Source organism: Schistocerca piceifrons, chromosome 3, assembly GCF_021461385.2.
Source record: "Schistocerca piceifrons isolate TAMUIC-IGC-003096 chromosome 3, iqSchPice1.1, whole genome shotgun sequence".
Classification (NCBI taxonomy): Eukaryota; Metazoa; Arthropoda; class Insecta; order Orthoptera; family Acrididae; genus Schistocerca; species Schistocerca piceifrons.
This window is the reverse complement of record NC_060140.1, coordinates 268,419,667-268,436,127: the sequence shown is the minus strand read 5'-3', so window position 1 is coordinate 268,436,127 and position 16,461 is coordinate 268,419,667. Positions and strand designations below refer to the sequence as shown.

Below are 16,461 nucleotides of genomic sequence, written 5' to 3'. Positions count from 1 at the left end.
AGCTGGTAATATGGTAACAAACAGTAGTATGTCTTGCTTTCATCTCAAGTTGAAAACACAACAGTTCTTTGAAATCCAACAAGAGGTCGGGCCCCGTTGGTAACTGAGACAATGCTTCCTCTTTGGCCTGCTGTGACATTGGATGGAAATGGATCTCCTAATTGAATAACTTGACGAAAATAAGATCCAACGTTGAAGGCGATGAACACCTTTGTTGAGTTAAGCAGCTGAAGAGTGAAACAAGGGAACTAAAGATATGATATGTGGCTAAGTGGAATTTTGTACTGATAAGAACTTTTTTTTTTTTTTTTTTTTTTTTTTTTTTTTTTTTTTTTTTTTTTTTTTTTAAAAAAAGGAATAGTGATCGCAAGGGCTTCTGTTTTGACTTGCAAATATGGCTGCTGAGCTGCATTGAGCTCAGCTTGCTCAGAACCATCCGCATGATGATGGGCCAGAAACACTCCCAACCCATACTGGGATGCATCTGTAACAAAGATTAAATATTTACCAGGTTGGAAGGCCACAAGGCAAGGTACAGAGGGTAATTTGTTTTTAAGTTACCCAAATACATGCTCATAGACTGGTGACTGCTTGAAAGGAACACTTTTATAAAGCAGTTGGTGCAGAATGTGACCCTGATGGCTGAACCTAGAATAAACCTGTGATTTTGTGCTATTTTATCAAGGAACCACCTGTAGTTTCTGCAAACTGGTCATTTGAGGCAAAGCCTTAATAGAGGCAACATGCTGTTCCAGGGTTCAAACACCCTGCCTATAAATTTTATGGCTGAAATACACAATAGAGGTTGAGAAAATTGTGACTTAGTAAGATTACACTTAAGGTCTGCAGTGTGCAAAACAACAAAGAGAACCAAGGTTACATAAGTGTTCTTCCATTGTAGTCCCTGTTACTGTTGTCACCGTGCAGCAATGAACATCTGCTGTAAGTTGCTCCAAAAAGCTTTGAAATATAGCTAGGCGCTAGCCACTTCAGACATTAAGCATTGATATTAACAAAGACCAAAAGGCATTTTCACTACAAGCTGTTGTTTCAATGTGTCCTGTAAGGATACCTGCAGGTTGGTCTCAGCCAAGTCAGTTTTGGAAAAGACCGCCTTTGCAAGTGGTTGTCAGCTTGAGCAAGAGTGTATGTGTCAGTTGTAGATTGCGAATTTATGATAGCTTTAAAGTCTCCACAAATTTGAAGCTGACCCAACAGGTTTTTTACAGTCACTAGTGGTGAAGTCAGTTGTATGATGCCTAGTGTAGTCAACCAATCCAAATCAAAATTAACGAGCCGTAGGTTTAAGCGTGATATGTACTGTGAAGTTGTTTACACATCCTCATCCCTCAGAAAACAAATTCGCAAATTCAGAATACAATGAATCTAGGTCTTGATAAGGAACCTGATCTGACACAAGAAGCATAGCGTCAATAATAGAAAATTCAGAAGCAACGAAAGCGTCTAACCCAAACAAATTTTCAGTATGAGGATCATTAGCAATCAAATATACGATAGGATGGACTACAGGTTTGTAAGCCATGGCAGTAGTAAACTGACCAAGAATAGGAATATACGGTTTACTGTAGCTGACCAGATGTCATTTGACGGGAATCAACATTGGGGAGTCCAACGAAACATACGTTCAAGAGTTGAGGAGCAAAACAGCTGCTCTGGTGTCCACTTGCAGCGATAAAGTTTGTTCGGCTCTGACACATCAATAAAAAGATGAAATAGGACGAACATCAACACCCATTTGATCTGAGAAAGGCTGAGAACAGCAAACTGATGCTGTGGTCTTTCTTGTGAAACTTGTGGCTTGATGCTCACTGCCTGGAACATACAGCTCTCTCTCGTGTTGCACAAAGCAAGAGGGGAATGACAGGAGTGCTGCACAGTATCCTTGGTGTTGTTGCTGACGGGTGTGTCAGTTGCAGCTGGGTTCCCTGGTCTGAATGCCATCACCTTCCTCTTTTCGCAGCAAACTTGTTGCTAGATGCCAGTGCGACAACAATGTTGCCCTTGCTTCAATTTAGTGGCCCACAACCGGGTAGACTTCAAAGGACTGAGCAATGTTTAAAACTTATTCCAAGGATGGGTCCTCACATTGGAGGGCTCTCTGTTGAACTTCCTTAATGAGTGCAAGGCATATGATCACATCCCTAACCATGAAGTCTACATTGGATTCCTTGGAGTTTTTAATAATAAATCAATAATTATGGCTCAGGCCTGTATCTCTGCTGCCCAAGTCCAATGTGACTGCTTGTGGCAATGACATGGGTGCACTTGCAATGATAAGAAGATAACAGACTACATATTTCATCAAAAATGAGTGGAGCCAGTTCATGCAAAAGCAGTAACTGCACAACAACTACTACATGCAGGTAGAAATCCATGGTAAAACAAGCCTTATGAGTGTTTTTGACTGTCACCCAAAATGCTACAAAGTGCTGGCAGAGTGGTTTTTCATAAGTTTCCCAGTATTCAGCAGAGTCATCGATGGCAGAAACGGCGATGGGTGTACCTGAGACAGTAGAGCCTGAACTTGCAACATAGCCTATAGTTTTCCCAAGGTGAAGAAGTGATTGACATACCACATCCATGGATAAGTCACACAAAAAGAACAGTCACTAAAGTTGAGTACATGGAAGTTCTACTCATTGTCACTTGTGTTCTAACTCTGAACACAATAAAAGGCACAGTTGTAAGAAATCTGTTATTTATTAAGTCAGTGACATGACAGGATAAGTACAAATTAGTTTAGAGAACATAAACAAGAGTGCAGTTCAGAGCCTGTACATTGCTATATAAAGAGAATGTGATGTCACTTGTTATCGGTTGCAGGCAATAGAAGTTCCACACCAAGTTCAAAGGCCTCTGGTAGGAGCCCAGAGTAGTGGAACAGCGCACTACTCAAATGAACATGCGTACTGACATGCACGATAGTAGTGATGGCAGCAGTGGAGTAATTTGCAGATTACTACATTTTTCTTTGCTATGGTATTGCCATTGGCTATTTACTTCACTGCTGGTGGTTATCCCAAACCAACACACATTGCATTCCATACATTGGGCACCCTTTATCCTGGCACAATCAAATATGCAAAAGACCACATTTTCCCCGTACTGCACATGGGGGTATCATTTCAATTGTCAGTGCTAGGTTTGAAGTCATTTTAGTCGCACAGTCTGTCAGACTATTCCATTCACTGTAGTTACTGGATTTGTCCCTCAGCAACACAGCAGCTATCTTTTAATTCAGTTGCTCAAGATTGAGGATTATAATTATAATAATCATTAATAATAATAATAATTTATCAGTGAATAATACATACAGTTTAGGTGTTTATATGAAAACTAATCTGCTTGTCTGTTCATTGATCAAGTATCGTTCAAATATATGTTTTCTGCAGGATATTTTTAAAAACTTAGAAAATGAGGATGATGAAGATTTTGAGTTAGATAAATTGGTTGAAGACTTCAAGAGAAAAGGAGGTAAAATAATTGGAGAAGAAAGTGCACCAGAAAATCACAGCAAAGAAGTGAATAAATTCAAAACAGTTAAAAACGCCAGTCAAGTCAATAATAATACTGAAGATAACAGTCACATGAATACTCTGTCTGCTGCAAGTGATGATACTGATACCGATACAGATGATGACAGCGATTACGATGTTGAAAATCACCTCCCTCCTTTATCAGTAGCTACTTCAAAACATACTCATGGAAAAGATGACTTCGAAATAGTTCCCAAGGAACAGCGTAAGTAATGATTAATGTGGAATTCATTATCCTTTGAATTTTTTGTGCATCCTATATTATTATGTGCAATTTTGTGTAAACTACATTGTCCCATAATTCATTTTAGAAAACAAAATTCGCAAACGTAAATTGGATGAAGAAGGCTTAGCATTAGGAACGATGCTCATTACATCAAAGAAGATGAGGCGAGAATTGATTGATGCTGGTTGGAATAGGTACACATTTAATGACGAAAACCTGCCAGACTGGTTCGTGGAAGATGAGAAAAAGCATATGAGGCGAGAACTGCCTGTTCCTAAGGTATTTTTCACATTCCTTTCTTTATTTTTATTGTTTAAAATCAGAAATATGTTTGTATTGTATGATTGGCATTTGTTAAATTGTCTGTATACTTGAAGTCATGTTATTGTACCCATTCTTTTCGAAAAACACTATTCAGTGATGAAAATGTCTGAACATAATGCAGAGATCTCATTTGTGGTAGAAATATCTCTAAAATGATGTTCAGTTAAAAAAAAGAGAGAAAGATGACCCACTGGGACAGCCATGTGTGTTGAAGTGGTGTTTCTGGGGTGGGGAGGTGCACTGGCCCCAGATCAGATCAAATCCATCTGGTGCATTAATGATGAGGGTTGGTGTGCCAGCCAGCCTGGAGTGGTTTTTAGGTGGTTTTCCACCTCGTAGTAGGTGAATACTAGATTGCTATCAGAAACCCAGTTCAGTTATATGATTCGCAAACATTTAGAAAACTTTTGCTTGCTTCTACACAATAACATTACATGCAAAGAGTTAGAATACACACATTGCATTCTGAGGTAGAACCAGGAAAAAGAGAAAAAATGTCTGCTTCCAAGTCAGCTTTGGAAAAATCTGGTAACTGCAACTTTTGAAACACTAGATTCCTTCATCTGACAAAAGAGAGGAAAAATTGTGTGTGTGTGTCAGAGAGAGAGAGAGAGAGAGAGAGAGAGAGAGTCCCTGTGAATACAGGGTAGGCCTCATTATTGCCTTTGTTCTGCCAACTGCCAATTAGCTTATCAGTCAGTCTCGCACACAGGTTCCCATGCTGCCACAGACCCATAAATAGTACTCGTCACAAATACAAATGAATTTACCTTTCAACATGCAATAGTTACCTGGCCTGCAGTGCTACTATTTTCCTTCAGGATTATAGTTTTCTCAGGTTGCACCACACAGTGATGCACTCCATAACTCCCAATTGTCATAACACCAACCAGCACAGCTTACATAATGCACCCAATCCCTGTTCAGTCACTCGTTCTCCTTTTTATTTTACATGCGGTTCATTTCATACTTATTTTAGAAGACAGAATAAGGAAAGGCAAACCTACGTTTCTGACATTTTTAGCCTTAAAGAAAGCTTTTGACAATGTTGACTGGAATACTCTCAAATTCTGAAGGTGGCAGGGGTCAAATACAAGGAGCAAAAGGCTATTTACAATTTGTATAGAAACCAGATGGCAGTTATAAGAGTCAAGGGGCATGAAAGGGAAGCAATGGTTGAGAACGGAGTGAGACAGCGTTGTAGCCTACCTGCGATGTTATTCAGTCTGTTTATTGAGTAAGCAGTAAAGGAAACAAAAGAAAAGAATTGCAGTAGGAATTAAATAATATCCATGGAGAAGAAATAAAAACTCTGAGGTTTGCCAACGACATTGTAATTCTGTCCAAAATGAGGATAATGGAATGTAATCGAATTAAGTCAGGTGATGCTGCGGGAATTAGATTAGGAAATGAGACACTTAAAGTAGTAAAGGAGTTTTGCTATTTGGGGAGCAAAATAACTGATGATGGTCGAAATAGAGAGGATATAAAATGTAAACTGGCAATGGCAAGGAAAGCATGTCTGAAGAAGAGAAATATTTTTAACATCAAGTATAGATTTAAGTGTCAGGAAATCTTTTCTGAAAGTATTTGTACGGAGTGTAGCCATGTACGGAAGTGAAACTGGATGATAAATAGTTTAGACAAGAAGAGAATAGAAGCTTTCAAAATCTGGTGCTACAGAAGAATGCTGAAAATTAGATGGGTAGATCAAGTAACTAATGAGGAGGTACTGAATAGAATTGGGGAGAAGAGGAATTTGTTGCACAACTTGATTAGAAGGAGGGATCGGTTAGTAGGACACGTTCTGAGGCATCAAGGGATCATCAATTTAATATCGGAGGGAAGTGCGGAGTGTAAAAATTGTAGAGGGAGACCAAGGCATGAATACACTAAACAGATTCAGAAGGATGTAGGTTGCAGTAGTTACTTGGAGATGCAGAAGCTTGTACAGGATAGAGTAGCATGGAGAGCTGCATCAAACCAGTCTCTGGACTGAAGACCACAACAGCAGCATGGGTCATATCATTGTTTGTCCTTTTGACTGTGCTCAGAGCAATGCAAGGGGCATTTGAGTTTGAAAAAAAAAAGAAGTTTCAGTGCCAACTAAAGACACTAAACAGATTGGAATAATCTATGCATTTACTCGTTTGTCTTATTCACATTGAAAGAGGATGACGGAGTACAGAATACTCTCTTCTGACATTGTTTCACTGTAGGTCATACTGCTCTTACTCCTTTTGGCCATCACATGTATATTAAAATGATTGATATAAATGTGATTAGTAATCCTTTCCATCACAGATTTTAATAATTTGCGAAAAAATATTTTTTACATATTTCCATACATAATGATTGGAATAACTTACATTTGTAAGAATATTTCATTTTAGTTTTAGTTTGAGGAGGGAAATTTGGGATGACTCTATATGGTAGCATCGGGCAGGATTTGTTTCCTTCACTGAGGGGGTTGGGATTTTCAGTGCATGGTGACAGAATCTGAATAAAAATTTTAATTGTACAAGTAGTTGCAGTTTATTAAAAGAAAAAGGAAAAATAATATATAAAAGAATTCAACTTACATCTTAAGGCAGTTTAACAGGGTTGTTATAAACTGGATGTTACTTTATATGAAAATTTAAGAAACAGTTCCTGTCTTCGGCAGAACAGAGAGGTTTCTAACATTTAATGCATTTTGTTCAAGAATACGCTTTAATGCACAGTTTATCTCTGTATGTTTTCGAGATGCTCTGCAATGTCCAGTATTGTCATGTATTATGCCATCAACTGGGCTGGGAACAAATGGGGCTGGTTGCTTCACAACAGTTGACAAGGGACTATCATCTGATGGCCATCCTCATCTTCTTAGCAGTGTGTCTCCTGCTTTTAGTAGTCCATGAGCTATGTCAGACCGAAAAATCAATAGAGATATGTGTTTCATAATTCCTCTTTGTCTGCAGTGTTGATAGTATAGGAGCCATGCATACAAAACACACATCATAGAACAGTTATATTCTGTAACATTGTGTGGTATTGGAAGGTCAATATATTTTTGTTCTTCCACTGCCCAATGTTTCACAAGTTCCACTTGATTTATTGCTTTGTATGATCTTGCAAGGATGACAGACTTGTTACCATACCACTTCAGTGCTATGATTTTTCCTTTTTGTGTCAGTTCTGTAGTCATATGATCCTTGTCCCTGCTTTTTCAGCTCACTGCCCACTCTTAGATTGCACCCTTGAAGTCTTTTGGATCTAACAGTTCCATCAACCAAGATACCAATGTCTTTCAGCGCAGAAATAATATTGTAAGGAGTGAACCAGTTGTCGGTGAAAACTACAAAATTTTTGTATTCAGTTAGTTATTCCACAAACCTTATCACTATATTACCACTCATTCCAAGACCAATGTCATTGTGTACAGTTCTTTTCCATTTGGTATATTTCAAAACCGTACACAGTGCCTCTGGATCCAGCACAGACAAAAACTTTTATATTTCATTTATGCGGTTTGTGTGTTACATAGTGTTTCAGGGATGCGTGAACTTCAAAAGTAATGTTTAATTCGTACCCTGAATTATATTTGTCAGGTTCAACAAGGGAAAAGTTTTGTTTGATACTGTTAACAAATGGTCTCACCTTGAACAACTTGTCATAATCAGGGGCTCCTCTTTCTCCCACTTTGGTATTGTCATTCACATGTAGATAATTTCTTAGCTTATCAAACCTATTCCTAGGCATTTGAGTCAGCTACTGGGGAAATCTTGTATCCTCTGCCCAGTACTTCTATAACTAGTCATTCTCACATCTGCCAGGATTTATATCCCAAAATACTTTTCTATTTAATGAACATTTGTATTCCGACAGACGTGGGCAATTCCAGAAGGACAGTGCGACACCCCATGCGTCCAGAATTGCTACAGAGTGGCTCCAGGAACACTCTTCTGAGTTTAAACACTTCTGCTAGCCACCAAACTCCCCCAGACGTGAACATTATTGAGCATATTTTGAGATGCCTTGCAACCTGCTGTTCGAGAGATCTCCACCCCCTCGTACTCTTACAGATTTATGGACAACCTTGCAGAATTCATGGTATCAATTCCCCCCAGCACTTCTTCAGACATTAGTCGAATGGATGTCAATCCAAGTCCTACGAAAATCATATCTTTGTGTGTAGATAGATAGACAGAGCATAGTAAGAATTACTGTGGATATTACAAGTTTTTTATATCTGAAATTCATTGTTATTGAAAACATTTTAATTCTGGTTTGTATCATTTTTAGTATGTGCTGTGGACCAAAATGTCATTCAGAAGTACACTGTTTTCTGATGGCGTCAAGCCAAATGTCGAGCTAGGTGCTATTTCTCCAGTTAAAATACAAAGTGTTGTTGTTGTTGTTGTTGTTCTGGTCTTCAGTCCAGAGACTGGTTTGATGCAGCTGTCCATGCTACCCTATCCTGTGCAAGCTTCTTCACCTCCTAGTACCTACTGCAACCAACATCCTTCTTAATCTGTTTAGTGTATTCATCTCTTGGTCTCCCTCTACGATTTTTACCCTCCACACTGCCCTCCAATACGAAATTGGTGATACCCTCCAGAATGAGATTTTCACTCTGCAGTGGAGTGTGCGCTGATACGAAACTTCCTGGCAGATTAAAACTGTGTGCCGGACTGGGACTCGAACTCGGGACATTTGCCTTTCGCGGGCAAGTGCTCTACCAACTGAGCTACGCACGCACGACTCACGCTCTGTCCTCACAGCATTACTTCTGTCAGTACCTTGTCTCCTACCTTCCAAACTTTACAGAAGCTCTCCTACAAACCTTGCAGAACTAGCACTCCTGAAAGAAAGGATATTGCGGAGACATGGCTTAGCCACAGCCTGGGGGATGTTTCCAGAATGAGATTTTCACTCTGCAGCGGAGTGTGCGCTGATATGAACTTCCTGGCAGATTAAAACTGTGTGCCGGACTGAGACTCGAACTCGGGACCTTTGCCTTTCACGAGCAAGTGCTCTACCAGCTGAGCTACCCAAGCACGTCTCACACCCCGTCCTCCAGCTTTACTTCTACCAGTACCTCGTCTCCTACTTTTGCCCACGAAAAGCAAAGGTCCCGAGTTTGAGTCTCGGTTCGGCACACAGTTTTAATTTGGTGATCCCTTCATGCCTCAGAATGTGTCCTACCAACCGATGCCTTCTTCTAGTCAAGGTGTGCCATAAATTTCTCTTCTCCCTAATTCTATTCAGTACCTCCTCATTAGTTACGTGATCTCCCCACCTACTCTTCAGCATTCTTCTGTATCACCATATGTCGAAAGTTTCTATTCTCTTCTTGTCCAAACTATTTATCATCCACGTTTCACTTCCATACATGGCTACATACCATACAAATACTTTCAGAAAAGACTTTCTGACACTTAAATCTATACTTGATGTCAACAAATTTCTCTTCTTCAGGAACGCTTTCCTTGCCATTGCCAGTCTACATTTTATATCGTCTCTCCTTGACCATCATGAGTTATTTTGCTCCCCAAATAGCAAAACTCTTTTACTACTTTAAGTGCCCAATTCCTAATCTAATTCCCACTGCATCACCGATTCAATTTGACTACATTCCATTATCCTCATTTTGCTTTTGTTGATGTTCATCTTACATCCTCCTTTCAGGACCACTGTCCATTCAATTCAGCTGCTCTTCCAGGTCCTTTGCTGTCTCTGACAGAATTACAATGTCATCGGCGAACCTCAAAGTTTTTATTTCTTCTCCATGGATTTTAATTCCTACTCTGAATTTTTCTTTTGTTTCCTTTACTGCTTGCTCAGTATATGGATTAAATAACATCGGGGATCGGCTGCAACCCTGTCTCACTCCCTCCCCAACCACTGCTTCCCTTCCATGCCCCTCGACTCATATAACTGCCATCTGGTTTCCGTACACATTGTAAATAGCCTTTCACTCCCTGTATTTTACTCCTGCCACCTTTAGAATTTGAAAGAGAGTATTCCAATCAACATTGTCAAAAGCTTTCTGTAAGTCTACAAATGCTAGAAATGTAGGTTTGTCTTTCCTTAATCTTTCTTCTAAGATAAGTCATAGGGTCAGTATTGCCTCACGTGTTCCAACATTTCTACAGAATCCCAACTGATCTTCCCCGAGGTCGGCTTATACCAGTTGTTCCATTCGTATGTAAAGAATTCGTGTTAGTATTTTAAAGTCATGGCTAATTAAACTGATAGTTCGGTAATTTTCACATCAGTCAACACCTGCTTTCTTTGGGATTGGAATTATTATATTCTTCTTGAAGTCTGAGGGTATTTCGCCTGTCTCATACATCTTGCTCACCAGATGGTGGAGTTTTGTCAGGACTGGCTCTCCCGAGGCCGTCAGTAGTTCTAATGGAATGTTGTCTACTCCCGGGGCCTTGTTTCGACTCAGGTCTTTCAGTGCTCTGTCAAACTCTTCACGCAGTATCATATCTCCCATTTCATCTTCATCTACATCCTCTTCCATTTCCATAATATTGTTCTCAAGTACATTTCCATAATATTGTTCTCAAGTACATCGCCCTTGTATAGACCCTCTATATACTCCTTCCACCTTTCTGCTTTCCCTTCTTTGCTTAGAACTGGGTTTCCATCTGAGCTCTTGATATTCATACAAGTGGTTCTCTTTTCTCCAAAGGTCTCTTTAATTTTCCTGTAGGCAGTATCTATCTTACCCCTAGTGAGATAAGCCTCTACATCCTTACATTTATCCTCTAGTCAACCCTTTTTAAATTTTCTAACCTACCTGCCCGATTAAGGGATCTGACATTCCACACTCCGATCCATAGAACGCCAGTTTTCTTTCTCCTGATAATGACGTCCTATTGAGAAGTCCCCGCCCGGAGATCCGAATAGGGGACTATTTTACCTCCGGACTATTTTAACCAAAAGGACGCCATCATCATTAACCATACAGTAAAGCTGCATGCCCTTGGGAAAAAGTACGGCTGTAGTTTCCCCTAGCTTTCAACCGTACGCAGTACCAGCACAGCAAGGACGTTTTGGTTAATGTTACAAGGCCAGATCAGTCAATCGTCCAGACTGTTGCCCCTGCAACTACTGAAAAGGCTGCTGCCCCTCTTCAGGAACCACACATTTGTCTGGCCTCTCAACAGATACCCCTCTATTGTGGTTGCACCTACGGCATGGCTATCTGTATCACTGAGGCATGCAAGCCTCCCCACCAACAGCAGGGTCCATGGTTCATTGGGGGGGGGGGATACAAAGTAAGGCAGCTGATTAGTTGAAATACTGACTTTGTCATTGTAGAAGAGTTTGGTTCAGATTCAACTGTTTCCCTAAATCATATTAAGCAAATACCGAGGTCTTGGGTGCCAGTCTGGTTAAGTTGAACTCATACCCCATCTTTAATCAGTTCAGTGGTAATACAACATGGCACTTCCAACATTCCTTTCACTACTCAGTTCAGATAATACCATCGGATGTTATAATGTGAGGAAATAATATTTGAAGTACACATCATTTACAAACAAATAACAGTTATGCTTTTATATTCTAGGTGCACTTCAGATTATTACATAAAATTTGGGCATGGAACCACATTAAAAATGTTAGAAGGATCACACACATGTGTGAAAAAGCAATACTTTGACTAAAGTAGTGCATTTCTACCTTGTATGATTTTTAATAAATTTTTGCATACTGTGAGAATCCATACAATGCATCTCTGTTTCAAAATGCCTGTAAATATTATGTAGACTCATGCTATATTGTTCTCCCATTTTTCAGGAGCTTGTAGATGAATACAAGAAGAGAATGGAGAACCTCAATGTCCGACCAATAAAGAAAGTAATTGAAGCCAAAGCACGAAAGAAGAAGCGAGCATTGCGGAAGCTTGAAAAAGCAAAAAAGAAGGTGGAGGCACTCATGGACAATGTTGATGTTTCTGATCGTGAAAAAGCCAAGCAGATCAGGCAGTAAGTACTCTTTCTTTTTTAAATGAGTTAAGTTACTTATGTCCTCACCCCCTTACATTCCACTCACCAAACCCAGCAACAGTTTTGCCAGTTGCATACACACATAAAACTATTGTAAATGGTGCTCTTGGTGAATGTTTTTGTCTAAACTTGCAGTAAAATTTAACCATATGGTTACTTAGTAAGCAAATGTCCACATAAACTGGAAATTAAAACTGTTGGTCCATTATTAATGTTACATGAAAGATCCTTACAATAATTGAATTTGTTTATTACTCTGACTTACTAGGATCTGGTCAGTATAGCAACATTAAGCAACAAAATCATTTAATATTTCTGTTTGTACATCACTACTTTTCCACACTTTCCAGAAATCTGATGAGCAATATTTATGTATTGTTTACAACTCTAGCTTAAGAAATTCTCCTCACCAATAAGTATGAATTTAATAATACTAGTTAAAGAAAGTATTGCCTGTGATAAGGCTTCCTCTTCTCTCTGAATCAGACAAAACTTTTGGCTAAGCAAAGTTAGAATAGTTTCCGCTGTGAAATCTCTCTTTGAGTAAGTAACTGAATTTCTGATAATTTAAGTACATCAACAAAAATAATCAATTTCTGAAAATATAGTATAATTGTATAGATAAAATATCTACTCATAAGGGTTGCCAGAAAAAACACAGACAAAAGTTAAGGAAATGTGAAAGCTTTGGGAGCCAGTGGCTCCTTCTGGCAGAAGTACACATCTTTCCCACACATATTGTCTGGTAAGTCTTCCCCGTATCTGTGTTCTGGCCGACTTTTCCATAACTCACCCCATTTCCCAAACCTCAGCAGTCCTTTTCCTTCACCCCCCTTCCTACCCCATTAATCCTTCTGGCAGAAATAGGAGCCACTGGCTTCCAAATCTTGCACATTTCCTTAACTTTTATAAGTGTTTTCTCCTGCTGTCACATGATAAAAAGATTTTTATATATCCAGTTATATGATAATTTAAATAGTAAGAGATGCTAAATGGCAGCAATGTTTTTGTCAGTACAGCAACTGATTTTTTGAGGAATTTGTTGTTTAGCTCTTGTTACCTGCAGTGTTTCTTCTTACCTTGTTGGGGTTACAACTGGATGTCGCAGAAAGATGCATGATCTCTGCCCTTATCCTATTGTAGTAACTGAAAGGTGTTGTTACTACAAATGGTGACCCTCGACAACCACTTTACAACAAATTATGTTGAAAAATATTATATCCAAAATCTTGCTCTTTGAATGTAGTCTAGCCACAGATTTGATGTGTAATAAAATTTTAAATGACTCCAGGGAATTGCTGGGTGGGATTTGCTGTGCAGTTTTAAAGAAGACACTATTTTAAGGTAGCAAATAGCATACAACTGATCAGATATATCTGTTTGAGGACGTGCACATTCATTAGCGATGTCACCTCACTTTAAGCTTCATACTACACATTCACAACTTGTATGTCTATATAATAGTGTTATCATTTTAATGGCACGGTTCATATGCTGTTCACAGTCAGTATCACTAATGTTTGATGTTAACACTTTTGATGTTCACACTTCTCCCACTTGTTCGTCTTTGGTACATTCTTCATGAAGTTCATGTAGATGCTATCCACCATTAAAATTCATGTGCATATCTTCTATTCTTATCTTTTACCTATGAATCTTCACCAGGAAAACACCTCTGTCCACCTTTTCATTCTCAATCCTCTTCTCTGGCTTCTTTAAATATATCCACTGTCCTTGTGTACAATAAATAACCAAAGGCTTTGTATGGTGTTCATCAAACAGCTCTACAGCACCATCCTTATGTGCTGAAATAACAATTTAAAACACGTGACAGTTCTCTCAAAATTGACTTCATGTTGAACAACATACTTTTCATTTAATGCTCCTTTCACCAATACAGTCAAAATTACTGTTCCTTACTGTTCACTTTACTGACTTCCATAAACTTTGAACACTAACATACTTCCATTTCTAACTCGCAGGTCAACTGTCAGCTCTCAACTGTACAACACAGATAGCATTTAATCTTAACTAGGCGTAGCAAGCAATAAATTAACTTGCAATGAATTACTGCATTTTGCATATGTACTAACTAGGCGTAGCAAGCAATAAATTAACTTGCAATGAATTATTGCATTTTGCATATCGTAATAGAACACACACACACACACACACACACACACACACACACACACACACACACACACACACACACACGTGTAATTTTTTTCATATTTATTGTTCCTAGGAACAGAAATAAGTCAATAAATATGAAAAAAATTACATTGGATACAAGAAACATATAAGTTAACCAGTAAGCATCATCTCTCAGAATGGAAAGTCACCGGTTAGCAAAATTTCCATCTCATCCCGGACAGAGACTTGAACATGGATCCCTTGCCTTTCACATTCATTTGCTCTACTGACTGAACTGTGCAGTCATGACACATTACCTGAAAGTGCAAGTGTGGAGAGTGTGTATGGAAAATGTCTGTGCGAGCATACACAGTGGCTTGCTTAAACATTAAATTTATTGACGATGACAAAGATCAAGAAATGACAGTGCATATGGATAAGCTGACAGAACATGCAAGCAAAAGTTAAAGCTGAGTAAGTCAGTACAGTACAAATTACATTAGGATGGACACAAAGTTGAAAGGTGTGGAACTGAAGTATTTACCCCATTGAAAAAGCAGCAAAGTGGACACAGTGAGTGTGGCATGGACGATGTGTTATTAACCAGCAAGTTCTGCAACATTACAAACAGTGCAGCGAAAGCCCTCTTCACAAGTAATTCACAGCTAGTGTCACACATGACTGGATGACTGGACATCATGGCTTGCTAAGAAACTCTGACGAGGGGACGGCGTGGGGTCAGAAATGGTGATTGGAAAATAGACTCACCGTTAAATCATTCACCCTGATGGGCCATGTTTCAGGAGGTATAATTCTTAGAAAATGGATAAGATGAATATACTGAACATCTGTTAAAATGGTATCAATTTTTGAAACATTACTATAGGTTAGTATGAAGTTCCAGGCTAGTACACTGAGGGGCATGAATTCAACCCCAGTTCACAGTTAATTTTGTTTTTCTTCTCCCTTTTTCTTCATCCTTGCACTACTTTTTACTTTTGTTAAGCAACTGATGTAACTGCCTTCACTAATTAAAGTATGCTACAAAATACGCTCAACAAGTACGCACCATGTAGGAATTATCCGAATAGGACAGAAATTGCTAGATGTGACCTACATGTACAGATAAACAAATGATTACAATTTCAGAAAAAATTGGATGATTTATTGAAGAGAAAGTGCTTCACAAATCGAGCACAGTAACACATTGATCCACCTCTGATCCTTATGCAAGCAGTTATTTGGCTTGTCATTGATTGAGAACGTTCTTAGTTGTCCTGAGGGATGTCATGCAAAATTCTGTCCAGTTGGCATTTTAGATCATCAAAATCCAGAGATAGTTGGACAGCCCTGCCCATAACACTCCAAATGTTCTTGGATGGGGAGAGAGAGCTGGCGATCTTGCAGGGCGAGGTAAGGTACAGCAACCAGTAGACACACTCTGTGTGCCGGCATGCACTATGTTGCTGAAATGCAACCCCAGGTTGGCTTGCCACGAAGGGCAACAAAATTGGGTGTAGAATATCATCAGTGTACAACTGTGTTGTAAGGGTACTGTGGATGACAACCAAAGGAGTTCTGCTGTGCTAAAGAAATGGCACACCAGACCATCAATCCTGGTTGTCCAGCTATATGGCAGGCGACAGTCAGGTTGGTATCTCGCCGCTATCTGGAGCATCTCAATACACGTCTTCGGCCTGCAGTTTCACCAATTGAAGTAGAATTGCCTTCAGTGCCAGTGATGAGTCACACTTCAAATTCAGCCCCAGTGACCAGCAGTGGCATGTTTGAAGATTCCCTGGACAGCAGTAGGATATCAAACTGACTGTTGCCTACCATGCAGCCCAAAAACCTGGAGTGATGGTCTGTGGTCCCATTCCTTTCCATAGCTGATCCCCTTTGGTTGTCATTTGTGGCACCCTTACAGCATAACAGTACATTGGCAATATTCTGCACACCATTTGTTGCCTTCCCAGTTGAGAACTTTTGGACCATTATGGTAAGGGCCTACAACCATTTTCAGTCTTGATGAACTAACACACCAATTGGACATAATTTGGCATGATATTCCTCAGGAGGACATCCAACAACTCTATCAATCAATGCCAAGTTGAATAACTGCATGCATTGGACCCAGAGGTGAACCAGTGCATTATTGACTTGCTGAATTTGTGAAGCTGTTTCTCTTGAATAAATCATCCAGTTTTTCTGA

The 16,461-nt window shown here is 39.4% G+C and overlaps 1 protein-coding gene across 1 annotated transcript in view; it reads left to right on the top strand.

Annotated features, from left to right (window-relative positions):
* Positions 1 to 16,461, top strand: part of LOC124789356 (pre-rRNA 2'-O-ribose RNA methyltransferase FTSJ3) — a 108,779-nt gene that overhangs the window by 79,433 nt on the left and 12,885 nt on the right. The window contains exons 10-12 of the mRNA XM_047256683.1: positions 3,414 to 3,762; positions 3,869 to 4,062; positions 11,905 to 12,092. Of these exons, the coding sequence (XP_047112639.1) occupies positions 3,414 to 3,762; positions 3,869 to 4,062; positions 11,905 to 12,092 (731 nt within the window). The remainder of the gene's footprint in view (positions 1 to 3,413; positions 3,763 to 3,868; positions 4,063 to 11,904; positions 12,093 to 16,461) is intronic.